This window comes from Oncorhynchus mykiss, chromosome 11 (genome assembly GCF_057628025.1).
Source record: "Oncorhynchus mykiss isolate SJ-2025 chromosome 11, ASM5762802v1, whole genome shotgun sequence".
NCBI lineage: Eukaryota > Metazoa > Chordata > Actinopteri > Salmoniformes > Salmonidae > Oncorhynchus > Oncorhynchus mykiss.
Window position 1 is genome coordinate 33403566 of NC_143032.1, and position 19037 is coordinate 33422602.

The 19037-nt window shown below is 41.3% G+C and overlaps 1 protein-coding gene across 1 annotated transcript in view; it reads left to right on the forward strand.

Annotated features, from left to right (window-relative positions):
- The window catches only part of LOC110535589 (receptor-type tyrosine-protein phosphatase N2), a 295931-nt gene extending 278201 nt beyond the window's left edge, over nucleotides 1-17730 (forward strand). Inside the window, exons 17-22 of the mRNA XM_021620665.3 lie at nucleotides 2506-2625; nucleotides 2880-3046; nucleotides 5735-5788; nucleotides 7354-7418; nucleotides 11608-11681; nucleotides 14082-17730. Coding sequence (XP_021476340.2) covers nucleotides 2506-2625; nucleotides 2880-3046; nucleotides 5735-5788; nucleotides 7354-7418; nucleotides 11608-11681; nucleotides 14082-14153 — 552 coding nt within the window. The 3' untranslated portion in view covers nucleotides 14154-17730. The remainder of the gene's footprint in view (nucleotides 1-2505; nucleotides 2626-2879; nucleotides 3047-5734; nucleotides 5789-7353; nucleotides 7419-11607; nucleotides 11682-14081) is intronic.
- Nucleotides 17731-19037: the final 1307 nt, after the last annotated feature.

The window sequence follows — 19037 nt, forward strand, 5'->3', positions numbered from 1 at the left end:
AATGCACTGTACATTTCGTCATGGAGTCTGTATACCTGTCGTGCCACACAGAAGGAATGTTTTTCATTTTTGACGAGTCAGTTTTAGAAGAGATGATTGTTAATGTCTTTTATTAATGTGCTGTCACTTCTCTTTAATTGAACATTTGTAAACGCCTAATAATAAAAAGTTTGATTGCTTGTTTGTTTTCTTTGTTGTCATTTCATAAAGTGAGTAAACAACATATCCATTATCAAAATTAAAATGAACAATTTACAGTTGAATATTTGTCTTAGTTGACTCTAAAACTATCTTATCTCAACTTAAAAATAATTGACAATTAAAACAACAGTATGTCCAGAGTGATGACCTTGAAAGGATAGCAATAAGTAATGCTTCTTTCAACTTTAAATATAGTTACATTGGCCTTGAATGCACTTAAAAACTCTTTACAAATAAACTAACAGAAAAATATGCAAATTGGTCTGTCTAATCCGCAGTGGGCTCCTGCAGTACTCAGAAAGTCTCTCTCTAATCCTCCCCTCCCTCCTTCCATCCCTCCGTATACCCAGCCTTCCACATTTCTTTCCTCCCTCTGTCCCCAGCCATTACCTCAGCTCCACCAGGGCCTTGCCCCCTCTGCTCGCTCTCGCTCTCTCTTTAGAGTTCAGGAAATAAGCCAATCACCATGAAGTTTCAAAGAGCTCCCAAACAGGGACCTTGACTTGGTTCTCTCGTTTTCTTCTCTGCTTGTGTGCTCAATAATGGAGAGGGGATGTCTAGTGACTAAATTACTTCAGAAGTTAATTAAATAAAAAGTCTACATTGAGCTTATTTGTTTATTCTTTCTGGCAGTATTTGTAAATTAGTAAAACAGGATTATTTCATTTGACACCTCTTCTTTGGTACGTACTGATAACCAACGTGGCTAGACGTGGGCACAGTTGGCTTGTAATGACACCTCTGGGCTGAATCACAGAGGTATGCCATTAGTTTATAGGCAGGACCATTGTGTTTTTATTGCTCTCATAAAACCAGTGTTTCTTCCTCATTTTCCTAATGGCCGCGCTGGGCCTTTCTATCGTCCAAGGACCATTAGATTTTGATAAGATAATCAGATGAAATGGAGCGGATCAGTTGAGCTAGCTCAGATGGCGGAGAGAGCCAGGGGCACACGGGAGGCACTGTGTGACATCATCTGATCTACAATACAGTAGTTGTGCAGCTCAACTGATCACACGTTGGTGGCGGTGCAGACCAATAACGATTGGTCACACAATCCTGTACGGTGTATAATAATGTATCTATGTTGCTGAATGGCTAACATTGACTTTGTTTGTTGAAAGCAGGGAAAATAGAGATGTAGGAACATCGACTAATCACAACACATCATTATACATTTCTTAATGTGTTGCCAAAGTCCTGTGGGACCTTTCTGTGGTGCTGTATTAACTCCTACTGAATTAACTCCTACTGTATTAACTCTTACTGCATTAACTACTACTGCATTAACTGCTACTGCATTAACACCAACTGCATTAACTCATATTGCATTGAATCATACTGCATTAACTGTCACTGTATTAACTCATACTGCATTAACTCATACTGCATTAACTCATACTGCATTAACTCTCACAGTATTAACTCATACTGCATTAAGTCATACTGCATTAACTCATACTACATTAAGTCATACTGCATTAACTCATACTGCATTAACTCCTACTGCATTAACTCTCACTGTATTAACTCCTACTGCTTTAACTCATACTGCATTAACTCATACTGCATTAACTCTCACTGTATTATCTCTTACTGCATTAATTCCTACTGCATTAACTCATACTGCATTAACTCATACTGTATTAACTCTCACTGTATTAACTCCTACTGCATTAACTCTCACTGTATTAACTCATACTGCATTAAGTCATACTGCATTAACTCATACTGCATTAACTCATACTGCATTAAGTCATACTGCATTAACTCATACTGAATTAACTCTCACTGTATTAACTCCTACTGTATTAAGTCCTACTGCATTAACTCTCACTGTATTAACTCCTACTGCTTTAACTCATACTGCATTAACTCATACTGCATTAACTCTCACTGTATTATCTCTTACTGCATTAATTCCTACTGCATTAACTCATACTGCATTAACTCATACTGTATTAACTCTCGCTGTATTAACTCCTACTGCATTAAGTCCTACTGCATTAACACCTACTGCATTAACTCCTACTGCATTAACTCCTACTGTATTAACTCCTACTGCATTAACTCCTACTGTATTAACTCCTGTATTAACTCCTACTGCATTAACTCCTACTGCATTAACTCCTACTGCATTAACTCCTACTGTATTAACTCCTACTGTATTAACTCTCACTGTATTAACTCCTACTCTATTAACTCCTGTATTAATTCATATTATATTAACTTCTACTGTATGAGTGCCCTGTCTTTGTTAATATGACTAGATAGGAGCCCTCCTATGTTCTCTTGTGTCTTCAGATGGTGTGGGAAAGTGGCTGTGTGGTCATCGTCATGCTTACGCCCCTGTCTGAAAATGGAGTGAAACAGTGTCAACAGTACTGGCCAGACGAGGGCTCCAATGTCTACCATGTTTATGAGGTAAAGCAATTATCTTTGTTTAGGATGTGTACTTTATTTGTTTAATATATTATTCATCTTTATTTTCATTAATTTGGTAACACTACTGTCCTTCCACATATCTGCTTGTAGTTGATTTGGTCCAGGGGTATCACTCAGAAAGAGTTAATGTAGAGTAATTGATATACTATAAGTGGTGATGCTGGCCAGAGGTTCTAAGCCCGTTCTGGTGATTTTATTTCTATGATTCTCACTCCCATCTCTTGTATCTGCAGGTGAACCTGGTTTCAGAGCACATCTGGTGTGAGGACTTCCTGGTCAGGAGTTTCTACCTGAAGAACTTGCAGACCAACGAGACACGCACTGTCACGCAGTTCCACTTCCTTTCCTGGGTGGACCACAGCATCCCTGACTCAGCCAGGACACTGCTGGACTTCCGTAGGTAAGCCCCCGTCTCCGTCTGATCGTCATTCTATGTCCTCTTTGACCTAGGACTGCAAAAATTCTGGTAACTTTCCCAAAATTCCCAGGTTTTCCAGAAATCCAAGTTGGAGGATTCCGGAATTCCTGCATATTCCTGGAAAACCTAGGAAGTTTGGTAAAGTTACCAGAATTTTGTAACCTTAAAGGGATACTTCTGGATTTTGGCAATGAGGCCATTTATCTACTCCCCAGAGTTAGATGAACTCATGGATATAATTTTTATGTCTCTGCGTCCAGTATGAAGGAAGTAGTTTCGCAAGCCAATGCTAGCTAGTGTTAGCGCAATGACTGGAAGGCTATGGTATCTGCTACCATGCTAGCAGATACGATAGACTTCCAGTCATTGCGCTGGCGCTAGTTAACAAATGCGCTAGTTAGAAACTTTCTTCAAACTGCACACAGAGACAAAACTTTTTATCTTTGAATTCATCTGATTCTTGGGAAGAAAAGGGCCTCATTGTCAAAATCCAGAAGTATCCCTTTAAGTATTAGCTTGCGTTAACTCTCCTTTTTTTGCTGCCATCCTTTCACCTGTCTACCTGTTCTCTCTGCTGCTCTGTTCCCTTTAACTCCTGTAGAGAATGGGTTTTTATAACGCCTCGATCACACCAACAGTGTCATTGCTCAAAATGGTACGCAGCATCATCTGGATAGGTGGGCAACAAAAGTTCAACATTCGCCTTCTGCTGCAGTCAAGCCGTCTACGCATACGGTTTGATGCATACGTTCAATAAATCCAACGCACAAAATATACTGCAACTGCCTCTGCAATGCAATGCTGCAAGGCAAACACAGTGTTTCATTGGAGTTGAGTGTACTTCTGGTGTAACAAAATACAATGACACTGTCGGTGTGATCGAGCAACACTTAATTGATCGTAGGGCTATTTCTCCCCTGCTCATGCAAGGCAGCAAATGAACCGTCCGCATGGCTTGAAAAAAACTTAATTCAAACAGCCAATTAAATGGGACATGTCAAGCTAAAAAACCTGGGTGAATCGAAGGGAAAGCCAATGACTGCCTAACCTCTCCTCCCTGTTCTTCATCTGATGTGCACTGACAGAAGAGACCCCCAGGGAAACAACCTGAAAGGAATGGGAAATCCCACTCCAAATGAGAATATGTCACGATTTAGACCAGTATGTTGCAAGCCCTCTAATTGTAGAAGTTCTGCAGGTTAGAGAGAGCTCACCATGCTAAAGGGTAATTGCAGTCACACTAGAGGTTATTTAATATCCAGCTCTCTCACTACAGAACACTACAGCCTCATGTAGCTGACGTGAGTCGGACTCACGCTCTCATGATGAGGTTTCCCTGCATACTACTTCAAAATCAGTGTCATCCTCAGCCACCGAGGGCAATTCCACTAGGTCTAATGGTTAAGATGTTGGTTTCCTGGGTGGGAGTCTGAGGCTCAGATCCCACATGTGACACTCAATACGCCAGTCATGTAGTGGTTTTGGCCAACTATGAAATTAGCGGTTGCCAGTGTCATTTTTGTGATGTTGCAGCTAGTAATATGAGTCCAGTTGCATAGTCACAAAAGTGATCATTGGAAACTGTGTCTCTTCAGCCAAGCCTGTGCACACAATCTCTCTTTCCACTCCTCCCCTCAATTTCCTTCCCCTTTAGGTTTGCACGATACCTCCCACCCACTCAGATCACTCTCAAACTACTCAAAATGCCGGGTTCATTTGATGAATTACCTGTAAAAATGCATTTCCTTTTCACCCTACTTTGTTTAACATTTTTTCTTTCGCAAACAAATCTTTCCTCGTCTCATTTAAAAAGTGTGTATTTCTCATTCATTTAGATGTTCCTTTTAAAATCTGGAATTATTTGGAACATGGTTTGTTTATAAATGTTAGCTCACGAAGATGACATGTGAAATGACATAGATACAGTGCTAGTGTGTCACTAATGACTGTACATTGAATGATACGAGGGCAAATAATATTCCTGTGTAGGGTTAGAGAAAAATGTTCAGATGTATCCATTTTCTTTTGGAACTTCTTGTCTAAATCACCTTTGATATAGACCAATGTAGTCGATGGTTTCCATGGCAACGTCTTGGTGTAGACGGCTTGTTGGCCCCCACTGTGTGCCTGTGGTGTGTAGCGTTCATAATTGGGCAAGGTTAATGCGTCGCAGATCACGATATCTCGTCACCGGATCCATCATGGCAGTAAATACATGTCACAATATGGTGTTTTAAATGGTGCTTCATTCATTCTCGTTGTTCAACATGGACTTGACATTTTTTTGGGAGGATTGACAACGGGACTCCAAAGGTTTAAGCATTACGGACATTTTATTTCATTCGTTTTTTTTTGGTATATAAAGTACAGAATGCATAAGCAAAATGATCTGAGAAAAACAGCTGCCTCTAAACGTATGAACTGAATTTGTCCAGATCAGTGAAATACAGTAAGCAGCCTACACAGTATGTGACCCTTTTTTTACGAGTCTTCCACATATTTAAATTGATGCTACATAATATGCTATATGACTTTTATCAAATGTTATAGTGTACTCTAGCAAAGTTGAGCAGATGTTTTGCCCACATTGATACATTTTTAAAGTGCTTCATGTTTTTACCCCTAATGTTGTGAAGTGTGATATTAAAGCAGATGCTTCTTTTATTACAGAAAGGTTAACAAGTGCTACCGGGGTCGGTCTTGTCCAATAATTGTCCACTGCAGGCAAGTATACTACAATAATTATAACCTTGTAACGATGCACAGGCTGTGTAGGTGTCAGTAACAATACATGACACAGACTGAGAAGGAAGACACAGTTCAAGATGTCAGCATGCTTCAGTTCGACTGGTGGCTATCCGAAGTCGGCTAAGCGAACCTAACGATGCTGCTCGCATACTCCCTTAAAGACCTTTGTTTGGAAAAAATTTACAGTTTGTCCATTTTGAGACGGCGTAGTCATCCTCAAAATAATCAAAGATGATTCATTTTGATGTTTGGTGCTGTCTTTTTTAATGAAACAATGTGCATGAAAACGAGTCATCTCTTGTTCAATGACAACAAAGACTTTATTGAAGAATCGCTACTGTTGACCAATGACCGACAAAGAGGCGTAGACTTTAGCTCTGAACTTCGGGTTGCCTCAAGAAAAAATGTTGTGTCGAAACAGCCGGAAAAAAACTCACCGAAGTCCAAAACGAACAAAAACTTTACAAAATGTCGTCATAATATATGCACGAACTCTACCGAACTGTTTAGGCTGGGAAGCATACGGACGGCCTTTAGTCACACTTACAGTACCTAAATTATGGATATATTTTTTTTCTGATCATAATCACTGACCATTCAAATGTGTCCATATGGAAATCATATTGTAATTATTATTTTTTCTTTAGTTAAGTGAAGTTCCACTCGTTATTTAATATGGCAGGTATTTGCCTCCATATTTTTAATAGTGAGTAGTGTTCAGTCATGCATGGAGAGGATCTGTCTGTCCGTCCGTCCATTTGTCTGTCTGGCCATAGAGGTCTCTAGTCTCTAGATGAGAAGCAGTGGATTAATGAAACAGTGGCGCCCCTCACGCCTCACTCTGCTCGCTCTCTCTCCTGTTTTATTGGCTTTGCCTTTATTGGAGAGATGGTGCACGCCTTGTTTGCAATTAACATGCAGACAGATTGAATGCCCGGCGGGCTCAAAAGAGAGGCTTTTCATGCAGCTATCGCTGGTGGAATGGAAAAGCAGGATCTCCAAAGCTGCTCTGCTAATGGCCTCTGGCCTCTTCACCTCCCCTCTGCTCCTGAGGTGCCTGCCTGCTGCAGGCTCACGCTGCTGCTTTTAAAAGCTTTTGTCCCTTATAACATCAGTTCCAAATCAGTCCTCTAAAGTATTTGGACCACACGTGCGTGTGTACACCCACACACGTTCTTTTAAAAACGTTTAAAAAATCTCATTCTAATTTTGCACAAATATTTGTGTGTTGATAACAGCTTTGTTCTCAAGGGTTATTCAAGCTTTTATTAATGTCCTATTATCTTTCATTTAACATCTTATAAAAAATACCTGCTATTACTTGTGTGTGCTTATACAATAATATATTTTACTTTTTAAATGCTCAGTTAACGCTCTTCTTATCATTTGTATTTTCCTCAGACTTTACAGCTATAATGCAAGAAAATCTAAATTTGTTTTCACGTAAGAAGCAGACACTAACTGTGGTATTGAGCAAAGCTGCCTTGTGTTCTTTTTCTGGCTCACTAATGAGTGTCTTCTCCTCTCTGGTTGCTTTGCAGTGACGGGGCTGGCCGAAGCGGAACGTACATCCTGATTGACATGGTCCTCAATAGGATGGCTAAAGGTAGGAGTCGATGGGCCTCTCCGTCTCGCACTCTTTTCTGCTTGTGTGATGACGTTACCATGGCAACGGCAGAAAGCCTCCATTTTCAGCCAAAGGTCTTGGGATGCATTGGAGGGTAACTGAGTAGGCCTCTGCTGTTACTCTGGGAGGGCTCTTCAGAAGGAAGGAGAGAGAGTGATGTAGAGAGGGAGAGTGGGAGGGAGGGGGTGAGGGAGAGAGAAACAGAGAACGAGAGAGAGGATGAGAAATAGCATTGATACTAATAACATTCACATATGTATTTTTTTTGTAATTTCATTTTAAAAAGGTACATTTTTTCAACTGACATCATCAATGTCAAATTCATTTCCCTGTGAAGGGCAAGTTAATTTATTTCAATTATAATGTATATATTCCATCTTAATTTGGTTTTTCACAAGATGCAAATATTGGTATACTAATCGACATGAACTCACACAACCACCTTTGAATATGTTTTCAGAACGTTAAGCGCATACAGTATACTGCACAAGGCTCAGTATTGCATAATCGGAAATAACTCAGGAAACGTATACCATAGAATCAAAATCAAATCAAATGTATTTATATCAACTTCGTACATCAACTGATATCTCAAAGTGCTGTACAGAAACCCAGCCTAAAACCCCAAACAGCAAGCAATGCAGGTGTAGAAGCACGGTGGCTAGGAAAAACTCCCTAGAAAGGCCAAAACCTAGGAAGAAACCTAGAGAGGAACCAGGCTATGTGGGGTGGCCAGTCCTCTTCTGGCTGTGCCGGGTGGAGATTATAACAGAACATGGTCAAGATGTTCAAATGTTCATAAATGACCAGCATGGTCCAATAATAATAAGGCAGAACCGTTGAAACTGAAGCAGCAGCACGGCCAGGTGGACTGGGGACAGCAAGGAGTCATCATGTCAGGTAGTCCTGAGGCATGGTCCTAGGGCTCAGGTCCTCCGAGAGAGAGAAAGAAAGAGATAAAGAGAGAATTAGAGAGAGCACACTTAAATTCACACAGGACACCGAATAGGACAGGAGAAGTACTCCAGATATAACAAACTGACCCTAGCCCCCCAACACATAAACTACTGCAGCATAAATACTGGAGGCTGAGACATAGAAGCCCCCTGCCTGCCCATCCCTATCAGGACAGGTCATCTGTACATCTGGCTCTGACCCTGTCCTCCCCTTCCCCCTGCTCCTTGTCTTTGGCGCCCTGCTCTGTAACTTTGGTCTTAATGGGACATCAAAGGGCAGAGTCAGGGTAATATGGTTCTGCTTGATGGAGGTCTTTCTCAGGCTGTCACACACATCCCTGGTCTGTGGCCTGGGCTAGAGGTTTGTGCTAGGGGTTTGGACTGGGACTGGGGGCTAGGTTTTGGCCTGGGGATGGGACTCGGGATGCAGTGTATTCCATTATTGGCGACCGTCGACTAAACAGTCAGTTACCTTCTACACTTCATATTAACTAGGCTACTTTTCATTTCAAAGTTCAAACTCACTAGTCCGATCTCCTATATCCCTTTGCCATTCATAAATCATGCAACGTTGTTATATGTCCATGTTATCGCGTCGGGACAAGTAAACTAAAGGATTTCCTAGGATGTAGGGGCTTGCCAGACAGTGACGCTAATTGAGTGACTCTCATCTCGTCAGTTAAGTGTTGCCTACCGAATCGCATCGGTGAGAGAGCTATTCATTTGGCTCCCTCATTTGCATAGGCTACTGGTAGACCTAGGCTTTCTGCCGATTATCTGCAAATCATTTATGAAAACATTAGTTGAAGAAGGGGAATCATCACTGAAGGAACAATACATAGTGGAGAGCCTCATTTTGGTCCAAATATGATAATAAGTGCCCTCACGGAATCTAGGCACTAAAATGGAATTCAACAATATTCAAAAATGTATTGACCTTAGTAGGGAGTAGGGAATCAATTAATTAGAAAATTAATTAATTAGCCCAAGTTTATCATAAGACATGAACAGAATGCATCAGTGATTCATGTTTCCTGCAACTTTCTGAAGAGGCAATGATAATGCCTTGTGTGTGTGTGTGTGTGTGTGTGCGTGTGCGTGTGCGTGCGTGTGCGTGTGTGTGGTGTGTGTGTTTATCACTTTGTGTAGCCGTTAACGATTATGCTAATGAAACAGTATTCTGGTAGATTGATAGGCTTTCCCAAAAACTTTATCAGTGAAATGTACCTGGCAGAATGATATCATGATTATTTTCATCATTACTGTGGGTATTTGTTTTGCCAACTCTACCATCACATGTGCACAAGAAAACACTGCCAAACAACAGCCTCTTGCTAGGTGCACACCTGAATTAAAGGGTTTTAACTTACACCCAAAAATATACATTTCTCAGAAATTTTCCAGAGCTCAAAAGTGGTCTGCTGATGTGGTTTAAGCATTGCTGTGGACTTAGAACATCCAGTTTTGTGGTTTTTCTATGTACAAATGTGATTTTGAGACCAAAAACCTGAATTAAAAAAACAGGGAAAAATGGAAACCTGGAAAAACTAAACGGAGAAAACAGAATTTGGGAAAGAACAAAACGTATTCGGGCAAAACATAAAACAGATTTTATAGGTCCCTAATAGGACCTAATGATAATTGTAAAAAAAAATATTTAAAAAAATAGGCTATGTCAAATCAGAAAGTTACAATACTTGACCCTGATATAGCCCTTTTATTTTTTCAATGTAACCGTTAATACATTTTCCAAAATAATGTTGGTTATTTACTTCATTTTTCTGTTTAATAAAGTACATAATGTGTGACAATTCATATCTTGCAGTAAAACTGTAAATAACACTTTAAAGAAGACAGGTTTAAAAATGGTTTTAATGTTCTCTTACTTAGAAAATGGTCCTGATCATATAAGCCTAGACCTACTGTAGACGATATCCAAAACAAGGCATCAAGGCATTAGAATGTACCAGAGGCCATCAAAATAGAGCTACACTTCTGGAGAGAAATAAATACCCCACCGGACCCTCCCAGCCTGGGGGTGCCTGGTTGGCTACTTTTCCATTTGGCTGGCTACTCTATGTACGTGTGGAAAACACTGGCTGGGGCCAGACCCACAGGTTTTTGTTATGTTGAGCAATGAGCAACCCAGAGTATGAGTGGCCTTTCCATCTTTGTCTGGTGTGAGGCTCATCTGCTCTTGAGGAGTGTGAGGCCTTGTGTTTCCAAACAGAATGAAAAGCCCAGAGGCCCAGACATAAAATCCCACATTCTCCTTCTTCTTCCTCCCCCTCTTCTTCGTCTTCTTCTTTACTCCAGAGTGTGAATTGTACACAAGAATGAGAATTTCACTCCAAAGCCTTTTTTCTTGTTTGAGGAGATTCTCCCCTCCTAAACTTGAGAATCCAACACTTCTGAAACATGAAAGTATTGGAGCACTTTGAGCTGGGAGTCCAGCTGCCTTAACCGGTCCCTTTCCTCCCTCCCCTCTCTCCCCTTTTTCAAAAAGTCTCTAAGGGCTTGAGGATTTCTCTCCCTCTCTCTATTTATTTTAGGGGGATTAAATCTCAAATGAGCCCCTCCAACTCGCCATTTATTAGAAACTCCAACAACAGTCTGGTTGTTGAAGTCATTCGAGCTAAAGGTGAAAGGAGATTTTCAAACCAGTGTTCACTGCTAGTTGCTACCACTATGTTTGTTACTCAGACATAACATCCTGTAGCTCACATAACTTGCTGAGTTTTAAAATGACACAACGTAATTAAATGCACACGGAAGGTGAACTACATCACATCCAGATTTTATTTTATTTTTTTCAAAATCATACGAAGTACAGTAAATTGGCTTGATTTTGCACACATCATTCTGAAATCTGATTCTCTAAGATATATCAGAATTTAAGCTTCTGAAAACTTGAATCACAGTTGGGCATAGTGTAGTGCTGCTACTACAATGCATGGTTCCAATTTAAGCGGTGCTCAGTTTCTTTGATTGCATCATTCATTGTACAAGGTTCCCTGCTCCAGAAATATCTCCATGCATACATTATTCTAGTGAAAACAGTCAGTGGCTCCTGGCCAAGTCTTTCGAGGGATGAATGTAATAATTTTCAATCACTGTGCCGTTCCAAAGGGAGCCGGTAGAAAGGAGATTGACAGATGTGAGCTGGATTAATCTGCTGCTTTGAACTCAGTCCAATTTGCGGTCTGTTGCAGGTGCTAAAGAGATTGATATTGCCGCTACCCTGGAGCACTTGAGAGACCAAAGAGCCGGCATGGTCCAGACAAAGGTAAGGTCCCTAGCTCTGAGCGGGAGAACGAGGGGGGAGTGGGGGGGTGGTTCATGTCATTCACACAGAGGTGCATCTAGTTCATGGGTAAGCGCATAATGACATGAGCCTTACGGGAAATGAAATGATCAAGCGATTTCATAGGTTGCTCGAAATGATCAAGCGATTTCATAGGTTGCTCGAAATGATCAAGCGATTTCATAGGTTGCTTGAAATGATCAAAACCATTTCTTTACTGGAGGAGCTATTTTGAATTATACTCAGTCAGTTCATATTCCAAATCACAAACGAGGAGCTTTATGTCCACAAACACTGAGGGCTGGTTTCCCTGACATATATAAATGCCTAGTTCTGGATTAAAAAGCATGCTCAATGGAGAATCTCCATTGAATGAGCTATTTAGTCCAGGGCTAGGCTTAATTTCTGTCTGGGAAACCAGCCCTGAGCCCTCAGAGTTTAAGATCTCCAAGCGAATGTAAGTGGTTGGCCTTTTGCAACTTACTAAACTCATGTAATTCTTGTTTGCCTCTGGAATTTAGAGAAGCCTCTTAACTCCAATTCCCCTGTTCTTAACTCAAATAATTTAACTCATTTTAGCGAGGGAGGTTTGAAACGTCTCGTTACAATCAAGTGGGTTCTCTGGAGAATTTCTGTATTTAAACAGACAATAGTCTCTCATTTATGAACACTGAATTATTATGATGGGCAGCGAAAGCTTTTGTGTCTTTTAAGACAGACGCATTGAGCTCCGGAATATCAATTAAGGCAAACTCAGTGCAAAATTAGGACATATGACATTTGTGAAAGTTGTTTACTAAAAGACTGGAGACTTCCTGAATGTTTTATTTATGTAAATTATATTGATTTAATCCAACTTTCGCTGAATCCCATTTACCAGTGACTCAGGTCTCTGATTGGAGCTAGTTAGGGAAGTTTTCATTTTGGCAAAAATAAATGTTTAAAGTCTTTTACTAAAACATCAAAGGGCAAATTAAATTACATCAGAGAACTAGCAATATTATTGATGTGGTGCCTCACTGTTTCATGAACAGCATAAATTGGAGATTGTAGGATTTAGGACAGCTTTTAGCTGTACAATATATACAACATTAGCTGTTCTGGTCTTACATGTAGATAGAAGTGTCAGACATTACAGCGTTACACTTTTGTCATACCAATAGACAATACTTACTCTATGCTCAAGCAAGCATCCTGTAACTTTGTGGTGAAGACAGAGGTTTGACTCCCTCCGGTGGTGGAAATGTAAAACCCTCTTCCTAGGCCACCATAATGCACCTTAAAGCTGAGATCTGCGATAGGCGAAGCAGCGTCAATCTATTTTTTTAATTAACTACAGCTACTAAAGGTCCTGTATAAAGACATATAAAAATAGGAACAACCTGAGCAACAAAAAACTGTCGACATTACTTGTTGTAAAGAACTCCTCAGTATAGATTTTATTTTACCCGAGGCAAAAATGTGGCATGTCTGGTGTTGACAATTCTGAAGCCGGATTCTTGTGAACGCCTACCTCTCTTCGGTAAGTTTATTTTAGCGCCTGCAGGCTGAATGAGAGTTGAGGTGTGGAATGTGAAACAGTAGGTCTTCAGGGTGAAAATCGACCGGCCCTGTTGTGCTCTTCAGGGAGCAGAGTGAGTCACACACAAACACACACACAAACACACACTTGAGAGAAGAGTTGACTTAGGCCTAGATTCAATCAGTTCAAACGCTAACCCGCGCTAGCCAACACTTGTGTGTCGGAGGTGTAACTGCATTGAAGCTGTCAAATCGGTGAGCAGCTGCTCTTGTGGTCATTGTCTAGAAGCCACACCCATTCCAAACACGTCAGTTCTGAACGGGAAAGTGTAGGCTATATAGAAATAATGATACAAAAATGAAATAATCAGCATTTATATCAGCCTAATCGAGGTGTAGATTACATCACACATGCCATTGTTCAAACTTGCAACATGGCTACATGTGATTTTGACATGTGACTTGGTGCGTCCAATGGCAACGTCCAGTGATAGGTATAACGCCGGGAGCCGCTTGTGCATTTGACACCTCTGACGCAGTTCCGCTGCCAGAACATCAGCTATGCGGGTGTCGGCTAGCATGGATGTGATTGAATCTAGGCCTTTAGAAGCTTTTTTTAAAGACATCCCTGGTTGGGTCTACAGTGGCACTGACTTCCCTCACACACTCAGAGAGGGAGCTCGGAGAAGGGCACAACTGCTCCCTCCATTGTCTCTGTAGCCACAACACAACAAGGGGGCATTAGACAAAAGTGTCACTACGACATGACTCACTGACAGTCGTAAACCTTTACACACCGGACAAGAGGTAGTTAGTTATAAACCAGCCACTGAACAACTCTCTCTCTCTCTTTCTCCACAGGAGCAGTTTGAGCTTGCACTGACAGCCGTAGCGGAGGAGGTGAATGCCATCCTTAAAGCACTTCCACAGTGAAACTCGACGCCGCCCCACACCGTGCCACGTCTCGCTGTCTAAACACATGTTTTTTCTGCCCACTCAAGTCTGTCATCTCGCTTCTGTCCCAAATGGCACCCTATTCCCTACGCAGTGCGCTACTTTTGAACAGGGCCCATAAGGGTCTGGTCAAAAGTGGTACACTATGTAGGGAATAGGGTGGTGCCATTTGGGACATACATACCTATCTTCTCTTGTTTCTCTCTCCTCTGATTCTCGCTCTTGGTATACTTATGAATGTTGTGCCAGATACTTGACCGACCTGGTCTTCTTAAGTGTGATGTATTCTTTTTGCAGTTGTGTTCCAGTGCCACTTACAGATAGCTAGACAAAGTCATGTGTGTTCTCTCTCTCTCTCTTTGTGATCTGAATAATCTATTATACTAAGAATCAGATAATTGGTTATTGATGTGTGAAGAATATGATATTGTATTCAAGGCCTGAACATCTGTGTCCTGTATATAGAGAAGCTGCTTCAAAGAACAATGTCGATGTGATCTTTACTATTAAAGTTCTGAACCACATTCTATGGCCCTGTTCAAATACATTCGAAATGTATCCTTCCTTCCTTGAGAATCTGTAAGTGATATACACTAACGGTCAAACGTTTTAGAACACCTACTCATTCAAGGGTTTTTTCTCTATTTTTACTATTTTCTACATTGTAGAATTGTAGAATAACACATATGGAATCATGCAGTAACCAAAAAAAGTGTTAAACAAATCTAAATATATTTTAGATTTGAGATTCTTCAAAGTAGCCAGCCTTTGCCTTGATGACAGCTTTGCACACTTGTCATTCTCTCAACCTGCTTCACCAGGAATGCTTTTCTAACAGTCTTGAAGGAGTTCCCACACATGCAGAACACTTGTTGGCTGCTTTTCCTTCACTCTGCCATCCGACTTTTCCCAAATCATCTCAATTTGGTTGAAGTCGGGTGATTGTGGAGGCCAGGTCAACTGATGCAGCACTCCGTCACTCTCCTTCTTGGTCAAATAGTCCTTACACAGCCTGGAGGTATGTTCGGTCATTATCCTTTTCAGAAACAAATTATAGTCCCATAAGCCCAAACCAGATGGGATGGCGTATCGCTGCAGAATGCTGTAGTAGCCATGCCGGTTAAGAGTGCCTTGAATTCTAAATAAATCACAGACAGTGTCACCAGCAAAGCACCCCCACACGATAACACCTCCTCATCCATGCTTTACGGTGGGAACTACACATGTGGAGATAATCCGTTCACCACACCGCGTCTCACAAAGACACGGCGGTTGGAACCAAAAATCTATAATTTGGACTCCAGACAAAAGGAGAAATTTCCACCGGTCTAATGTTCATTGCTCGTGTTTCTTGGCCCAAGCAAGTCTCTTCTTCTTATTGGTGTCCTTTAGTGGTGGTTTCTTTGCAGCGATTCGACCATGAGGCCTGATTCACACAATCTCCTCTAAACAGTTGATGTTGAGATGTGTCTGTAACATGAACTCTGTAAAGCATTTATTTGAGCTGCAATTTCTGTGGGATAGTAACTCTAATGAACTTATCCTCTGCAACAGAGGTAACTGGGTCTTCCTTTCCTGTGGCGGTCCTCGTGAGAGTCAGTTTCATCGTAGCGCTTGATGGTTTTTGTGACTGCACTTGAAGAAACTTTCAAGTTCTTGAAATTTTCCTGATTGACTGACCTTCATGTCTTAAAGTAATGATGGACTGTCGTTTCTCTTTGCTTATTTGAGCTGTTCATTCCATAATATGGACTTGGTCTTTTACCAAATTGGGCTGTCTTCCGTATACCCCTCTACCTTGTCACAACACAACTGATTGGCTCAAATGCATTAAGAAATTCTACCTATTAACTTTTAAAAAGGCACACCTGTTAATTGAAAGGCATTCCAGGTGTCTACCTCATGAAGCTGATTGAGAGAATGCCAAGAGTGTACAAAGCTGTCATCAAGGCAAAGGGTGGCTTTTTGAAGAATATAAAATATAAAATATATTTTGATTTGTTTAACACTTACTACATGTGTGTTATTTCATAGTTTTGACGTCTTCACTATTATTCTACAATGTAAAAAATATAAAAAATAAAGAAAAACCTTTGAAAGAGTAGGTGTTCTAAAACTTTGGACCGGTAGTGTACAGATACCCACCCCTCGAAGAACTCCCTAGAAAGGAAGGAACCTAGAAAGAAACCTAAAGGAACCAGGCTCCGAGGAGTGGCCAGTCCTCTTCTGGCTGTACCACCACCCTATTGCTTTCCCCCAATCCAACCGATTCATATCTGTGATAACTTGAAGTAGGAAGGAAGTGTTTAAACAGGGCCTGTATGTGAGGCTCGATTTAGTCAGATACGCTTTAGCCAATATCCGCATAGCAGTTGTTTTGACTGTGTCGGAGGTGGAACTGCGTTAAGAGCTGTCAAATCCACAAGCAGCTCCCGGCATTATACCTAAAGCGGACAATGCCATTGGCTGCGCAGTCGCATGAACAGAAATCCCATGCAGCCATGCAGTTCGAACCCTTGAATGTGAGATGTTATTTTGTTGAATGATTTTTCAATTCGATCATCATTATTTCTATATAGCCTACAATGTCTCGTTGTGAACTTATAACACGATTGGGGCGGGTGTGGCTTCATGACAATGACTAAGAGCAGCTGCACACCGATTTCACGGCTCCAAGGCAATTCAACCTCCGACACAGCCAAAACATCCGCTATGTGGGTGTCTGCAATCGCTGGTTAGTGCTTGATCTGATTTAAACTAGTTGTTCTCTTGCGCAGACTGCTTTTGTTTGTTATGTACATTGTTTTGTATATTAATTTAATACCGTTAATATTTCAAATCACTGAAATGTAATGATTATGAATACAATAAGTGTACAAAACATTAAGAAGACCTGCCTAATATTGAGTTGTTTTGCCCAGTTACCCTCTGAATGACAAACATACACAATCCATGTCTCAATTATCTCAAGGCATAAAAATCCTTCTTTAACTAAGCTGTCTCCTCCCCTTCATCTACACTGATTGAAGTGGATTCAACAAGTGACATGAATAAGGGATCATAGCTTTCACCCGGTTAGTCTATGTCATGGAAAGAGCAGGTGTTCTTAATGTTTTGTACACTCAGTGTAGAGTGAGCAATATAGATATTAACAATATGATGTGATATGATTAACCTGAATTATATTGGCATTGTTAATATGTTTGTTTTGTCCTCTTTATCGACAGAATATTGTGACTCATGTGTACAGGCAAAGTCCATGTATAGAATATAAATTATTGGAAGCTTGTTGTGCTATTAAAATGTTTACTGAACTTGTTAATGAAAATGATATATTTTGTGTGGAAACAAAATTCTATCAGATTGATAATAAACCATAGAACGGTTGTCCAGACATTTGTCTGTCAATTGGTCCACTACTGTAGCTCTTTAGAAAACATTAAAAGGAAGAAGTACCAATGGCATTTGATCAGCTGAATAAAAGCCAGCTTCTTTTACCAGAGGGTGATCATTGACTGAATGCCATGCCTGAAATAAAGATGGAAACCCACACGCAGATGAATTCTCCTGCAGTTTATTTTGCAACGCATCCACCTGAAGGTCTTCAATAGGCTTAACCCACGTGAAGAAAGCAGTTATATTTTTTAGAACTCCATGCCTGGACAGATGAAATGCTTGAGAGACAGGGCAGGCAATGAAACAGATAATCAGCCCAGTGATTTACATTAGAGGGTAATACCAGGAGAGAAATTTCTGGGCAGCAGTCAGATTGTCTTCATTTCTTTTTTTACCCCTTTTGTTCTCCCCAATTTCATGGTACCCAATTGGTAGTAGTTACAGTCTTGTCTCATCGCTGCAACTCCCGTACGGACTCGGGAGAGGCAAAGGTCGAGAGCCATGCATCCTCCGAAACCTAACCCGACCTCACTGCTTCTTGACATAATGCACATCCAACCCAGAAGCCAGCCGCACCAATGTGTCGGAGGAACACTGTACACCTGGCAATCTGGTCAGAGTGCACTGCGCCCGACACAGGAGTCACTAGTGCGCAATGAGACAAGGATATCCCTGCCGGCCAAACCCTCCCTAACCCAGACGATGCTGGGCCAACTGTGCGCCGCTCCATGGGCCTCCCGGTCACAGCCGGCTGCGACAGAGCCTGGGCTCGAACCCAGAATCTCTGGTGGCACAGCTAGACCACTGCGCCACCCAGGAGGCCCTTGATTGTCTTCATTTCAATCTCACATCAGGTTTGTGTAGCCTCTTGCACCGAGAGCAGGACACTTGATCATCTTTACTTTCTAAGTTGTCATAGCAATTTTCAGTTTCTGAAAGTTGTTGAGCACATGGTGGCTGTCCATATTCCTACTCACAAGTCATTGCCGTACACTTGTGCATAACTATTCATATTGGAGCAGTTTACTCAGGATCAGCATTTCTACCAGACAGACAGAAGAAGAAAGCGAACGAGGGACAAGGATATTGCCCAGCAGCGCAAACTAGTTAAAAACCTTATTCGTTTGTGAAGAAGATCAAAGTTATCAGGGCCTTGGATAGACATGAGAGACTGCCTCAGCAATTTTCTCTCCATTCATTCTCAACAACACCAGGCCCTTTTTCTTTTTTTTGGGGGGGGGGGGGGGGGGATCCTGGAAAGCATCCCAGCCAGCTCCCAGTAAACACTTGGGATTTCCGTATGCTCTCCATGGCCAAGTGGCATGTTTGTAAGCTCGTTGTGTTACTCATCCATTGATCAGCAGGTGTTTGGTTCTGTAACAACAACCCACCTCTATGATTCACAGCCACAAAGCAGCTGCTTGAACAGCTGAGTAAGTTGTATAGTGTAAAACTCTCCTTTCACTG